Below are 6,000 nucleotides of genomic sequence, written 5' to 3' on the forward strand. Positions count from 1 at the left end.
ATATTAATCGGCACACATATTTATCGATAAAATAATTCGGCACGCAATTCAATGCAACAAATACACGAAAAAGTGGCACACATATTAATCGGCACACATATTTGTGTAATTCCTACCAATTACTTTCTTTTTTCCCTCTTTCTCTTTTGCTCGGCTTGCATTTTGCATATAGGTTAAAAAGTGGTACTATAACATTGAATGAAACAAAATTTTATTGTAACTAGAATGTAATGAATGAGAAGTTCAATCTCCATTAAACCATGTAATACCATATGTCTTTTTTTTTAGTTTATATTGATTTTTTTTAAAATTTTCTTTCTCAAGTTAATATAACAATTTATATTAAAAATAACATTTTTTTATCAACAAACAAATTATGTATTATTATTTTTTATTTATACATTATTTTATTTTATATTCAATAATTTAATTTATTAAGTTACTTAATTTTTTTTATTCTAAACAATTAAAATATATATAAATCTTAAAAATATTTTAAAAAGATAACATATTATTTATTATAATACAACATAGTGAAATTACATATTAAACGTTGCCGATAAATAAATTTGTAAATTTTAATTTTTAAATTGTAATCTTTAATTAATATTTAGTAATAAAACGTTAAGATACCTGTTTCATTGAATCAATATGTCGATGGTATCACATCTACCTGTTATGCGAAACTCGCGACTTTATTATTAAAATTTATATTTCTTAAATAAAATGTCATTAAATATTTAATAGATATAACCAATAGTTTAAAATAATATATTCAAAATTAAAATTAATAATATAATAAAATATAATATAATTAATTGGGAAAAAGTTAAAGTTATAAAACATAAAAAAAAATTATTGACTAATATATATTAAATGGTTTAGAAAAACAAAAAAAAAGTTTTCTAATATGATATATTTATACGGCGGATGGTTGATAGAAAACAAACAGGAAAGAATTATAAAATAAAATAAAACTAATTTAACAATATAACAAAAATTAATAAAGTTTAAGGTAAATACTATAAACATTAAGGGTGTATTTTGAAAAATCTTGCAAGTTGAGGGATCTTGTCAAATGTCAATGTCATATTTGATCTTTATATACGAATCCTTCGTGCGTATAGGAGTACCCAATAATAAGTAATGCTGTCACTTTAACGTGCCCATCAATCTCGACTCTTTCCAGTAGTATAAATACAACAGCTTCCCCAATAGCATCACCACCAAACAAACCCTAATTATCTCATCCTTCTACACAGTTCTCTCTGCTATTTTTCTCTCAATCAATTTCTTTTGCACGAAGAAAAATGGCTCAGCTTAGCATTGTGAAGAAGGCATCAGTTCTCGTTGTGGTGGCACTTTCCGCCGTAGCAACCGTGTCAGCTCAGGCGATGGCTCCGGCACCTTCTCCTGACGCCGGAGCGGCATTCTCTCTTCCGGCTTCAGGTGTTATGATCGGGACCTCTCTTGTTCTCTCCTTCGTCGCTCTTCTCAGAAACTGATTTTGGTTTTTCTGGATCATTCGATGAGATTGATTGCGTCTATTATTTATCTGTATACAGAGTTATCGTCATTACATTATTATTCAATGTATGTATTGGATTAATTCTTTATGTCATCTTGTATTACTGTATGAACCGAGGCTATGTTATATAAGAAGATGGATTTGTTTTGAGTTTTTTGGAATGTTCTTTTTATTATTATGACCTGGATGAAACAAACGAAAAAATAAAAGGGTATTATATAATCATTTCCCATATTCTATAATGTTAAGCCGCAAAAGATAGACATTTTAACATAGGGATTGTTGGCGATTTGTTTGAAAAATCAAGGAAATACCACATTGAAAAACACATGAGAACATCGTGATACAAGAAATGTCAAATGTGGTAAGTTTGTTGTAAAACGTTTGACCACTTTGACAACCGAAGGTTGACAAAGCCCATCCAAATGACCTTAGAGGAGATGCAATTAAATGGTGTGTTTCGCAACATCTATTTTGAGTTTTATAAATTTTTAGGAAAAAACTCGAATTGAAGAAATTGTTTCATTCATGAGTATGGGCTTTAAGCTTTTATTTTAGTGGATTATTAGATAACAAAATCAAAAATGAAAATCAGTCGGGCAAAATAGTCATTTAATTAAGTTGGGTACGATGAGAGGTAAAAACTAAGCACAAGGACAAAAACCACAAGGACCATTTATACAATTCACTCTAACTTCAATAATGGAAAACAGTCCAAAGTGACAATACACAAACATTTAAAGACACGAAGAAAACTTTGTAACAAAACAAAAATAATTGTACATAATTAACAATCAATGAAACAAGTAAAATCCACAATATACTGGACCAAACAACTATCTTACAAATCACGAAAATACCATTGAGTTCCACACACACACTAAAAACTTTATTTATTCTGTTTAGACTTTCTATTACCCTTGCGTTTTTCAAGCTTTTCCCTTGCAGCTTCAAATTCTTCTTCACTCGGCTCTTCACTCAGTTGCCCTCCACCATATTTACTCACTAGAGAAGAAAACATGGAATCCAAACGCCCTTTTCTCTCACTTTGTCTTTGTGAAATTATTGCATATAGATCATCTGACTCTTTTTTCGATCTGTTAATAATGATTAATAGTAAGTCTAATGCATGAAAAAATGTAAAAAGATTATTTTATGACTTACTTCTCCTTAGGAAGTAATGGGTTTGTGGGTGGGTTTGTGTTGGACACCTGTTTAGCCCATTTCTGATATGCTTTCGTTGACTTCAACTCTCCTACAATGTAAAAATAAATTTTATGTTATAAAAAAACTTAATTATTGAGCAAAGTAAGAGGTGTTACCTGAAGAAATTGCGTCATCAATGATGTCTTTGAATCGATGTGAATCAAGCTTAGGATCTGAACAGAGCATGGAACAGAATAGTCTGTTGTGGATATTGACGAAAAGATTTAGAAAATTGTTTTATAACAAAACAAAACAAAAACAAAAAAGGAAATGATTATGTTTATGTTTATAATATACCTGTTCATGTGACCTTTGTATTTGTTGTAAAGATCAATTAAATCTGTTTTCTCTGATTCAGATCCTCTATAGCTAGCTTCAAACTCTTCAATATCAGTCTCTGTGACCTAATGAGAATTTCAATTTTCTACTGTTTTTAGAGATTATATATAAAAATGGGATTTAGGAATGTAAGTTTGAATGTAAATTTTTTTGAATTAATAGAACCTTTTTGTACATGGATCTGAAGAAGTCCTTCAAATTTTGAGCCATGTCACCAGCAAGATCCTGTTAGTCGAAAAAGAAACCAAATTTATTAGCAACCAAACACAGAATCTTGAATTTATATATAAAAAAAAAATTTAAAAAAAAAAGAGAGAGAAAAAAAAATTGTAACTGTAGAATTGAGAAGTTACTCACAGCATCATCAACACATCCAGTTTGATCATAAAGTGTTCGTTTCTCCTCATCACCAAGTATTGATATAACTTTCTGAAGTTGCTGAAATTTTTCTTTAGCATCCTACATGTAGAGAATAATATTAAAAACAGGTAGTGATTGTTGGAAATTTTGAAATTCGAATGGGGTAAAATAAATATCAAGTTTACTTCATCATCAGGATTTTTGTCAGGATGTAATCGCAGTGCCAACTTGTGGTATGCCTTCTTTATCTCCTGTTGAGTTGCTGTTCTTTCGACCCCAAGAATCTAAACACAATTTCACATTGTAAATATTAGATTGTATCTAACTAGTATGAAGGGTCGAGATTCCAGTCGTTATTAATGATTTGTGTTAGGTGGTTTGATTAAAATTGAATGTTAACGATTTATTTGACCTAATTATGAACGTGTAAGCACGTTAATCGATATAATCTTCTTGTTCAAATATGTAATTCAGCAATTGTGGAGCTGTGATCATAAATTGTTGGTTTTTTCACAAATCCAACTACAATTATAATTGGAAAGGTAAAAGATGACGAGTTCTTGAAACAAATTTAGGGTTTAACCGATCGACTGTTTCGGTGTAAAAATCGTAACAGAATGGCATGAATAAAAGCTAATGAATGATGATCAATCAGCTGCAATTGAAATCAAGAATGAAATTTTATCGAAGTTTAGAACCGGATCAGATACCTCATACAAGCTATTATCATTGGATAAAGGGGAAGAGTTGCCTTGATTTTGTTGCTGTTGTTCATCGTCTACTTCCATGTCTTCCTCTTGAACCGAAGAATCCCTTCTTTTACCCATTATGAATGGAAGGTTGTTGATGACTTGATGTAGTTACACTAGCAATCGAAGCAAATGACAGGTATATAGTGAAACGGGTGCAAGTGAAAGGAAGTGTATAATGGGTTCTGAACTGCCAATTTTCCCGCCACAACATCTCTAGCAGTTCAAAGTATTCCCGCCATTGCAAAAGGTGATCATTCATCTGGGCCCGTCGAGAGGCGCTCCTATATAATTTAAACGATTAAGATTTGGAGAACCTTCGGGTCATATTTTGCATAAAATTAAAACAAATTTTACTACTAAGAACAAAGGATCATTTAAAAAAAAAAAAAAAAAAAAAAAAAAAAAAAAAATCAAAAAAAAAGGAGAGTATATGCATAGTTGTTGTTGTTTAAGGAGATTATTTATTATATCGGGCTATTGGGTTGGATTATTTAGTATATCATGTTCTTGGGCTAGTAAGAATGTAAGATGATTGAATTTGCACCACGGACTCTAAAACAATTGGTATCAACGGGTTTCGTATCGGTCCAAAACTGAGATTATCCGTAATTCGTAGTAGGTTTTGCTATGTGGATTGATAAGGTAATCAACTATGCTTAGAGCTGAGCATCTAGCCTTTTGTGAAAAAAGCTTCAAATGATAAAACTTATTTAATCTCCATTTTCAGTTTTTATATTTATGATTCTTATAGTAAATTGTCTATTTAAAATTAATTGAAAGCCTATGAAAACCTCCAACTGAATGAAAAATCTTATGGAAAGAGTTTGTTAATTAACAGTGTCATTGGAAAAATGGTTTAAAGAAGCATGCAAGTTTAAAACAAATGAGAGACGAACTGATATATTTTTTTGAAAATAAGGACTAAACGTGTGTTTTAACATATGCAATTGATGTAATTTACCCAAAAAATCAGCATCGGGGTGAACCTATTACAAACATGTTTTGAAAGCCACTGTAATACTTTCAAGTTTTGAAAGCATTTCAAACATAAACAAGTCATCATAATTGGAGCTTATTTTGTTTTTTATGTCCAAGTTACCATATATATATATATATATATATATATATATATATATATATATATATATATATATATATATATATATATATATATATATATATATATATATATATAGTTAGGTTCATTTGAGACCACCTATATTTTGTGAGACCGTAAGACGTATTTTTTATTTTTTTTTTTTAGTTAATTCATGTTCCGAAAATAATATTTAAAAAAAGAATTTTTTGATTTTTCCATTTATTTTGCATTTTAAAATTATTTTTAGAATATGTACAGTGTAATATTCTATTTAGAATATTTCACGTATTTTTAAAAAAAAAATAGAATTTTTTTTTTTATTTTTCTTAGTTAATTTAAGTTCCGAAAATAATATTTAAAAAAAGAATTTTAGATTTTTCCATTTATTTTGCATTTTAAAATTATTTTTTAGAATATGTCAGTGTAATATTCTATTTAGAATATTTCACGTATTTTTCAAAAAAAAACAGAATTTTTTTTATTTTTTATTTTTGTTTTTTTATATATTTTTTAATATTTTTTTTAGTTAATTCAAGTTTCGAAAATAATATTTAAAAAAAGAATTTTTGGATTTTCCATTTATTTTGCACTTTAAAATTATTTTTAGATTTGGTCTCACGGTCTCACAAAATTAAAATGGTCTCAAATGAACCTGAACCTATATATATATATATATATATATATATATATATATATATATATATATATATATATAT

At 28.4% G+C, this 6,000-nt stretch overlaps 1 protein-coding gene across 1 annotated transcript; it reads right to left on the reverse strand.

Moving 5' to 3' along the window:
- Window positions 1-2,189: 2,189 nt before the first annotated feature.
- On the reverse strand, window positions 2,190-4,350 carry LOC145015611 (chaperone protein dnaJ 6-like). The gene is made up of 8 exons (XM_078974082.1): window positions 4,144-4,350; window positions 3,619-3,717; window positions 3,431-3,532; window positions 3,239-3,298; window positions 3,032-3,138; window positions 2,851-2,933; window positions 2,693-2,783; window positions 2,190-2,625 (listed from the first exon to the last, which is right to left on the reverse strand). The coding sequence occupies exons 1-8, from the start codon at window positions 4,258-4,260 to the stop codon at window positions 2,418-2,420; spliced, it is 867 nt and encodes a 288-aa protein (XP_078830208.1). The 5' UTR covers window positions 4,261-4,350; the 3' UTR covers window positions 2,190-2,417.
- Between the last annotated feature and the right edge of the window lie 1,650 nt (window positions 4,351-6,000).

The sequence above is a fragment of the Lactuca saligna genome, chromosome 9 (assembly GCF_052625555.1).
Source record: "Lactuca saligna cultivar CGN05327 chromosome 9, ASM5262555v1, whole genome shotgun sequence".
Taxonomy (NCBI): Eukaryota; Viridiplantae; Streptophyta; class Magnoliopsida; order Asterales; family Asteraceae; genus Lactuca; species Lactuca saligna.

Excerpts from the sequence above, each read along its gene's own strand:
- LOC145015611 (XM_078974082.1), bottom strand. The coding sequence starts at position 4,260 with ATGGGTAAAAGAAGGGATTCTTCGGTTCAAGAGGAAGACATGGAAGTA. Across the intron at positions 3,299-3,430 it reads CTGGATGTGTTGATGATGCT|GATCTTGCTGGTGACATGGC; the intron begins GTGAGTAACTTC and ends TTCGACTAACAG. Across the intron at positions 2,626-2,692 it reads CCATTACTTCCTAAGGAGAA|ATCGAAAAAAGAGTCAGATG; the intron begins GTAAGTCATAAA and ends CATTATTAACAG.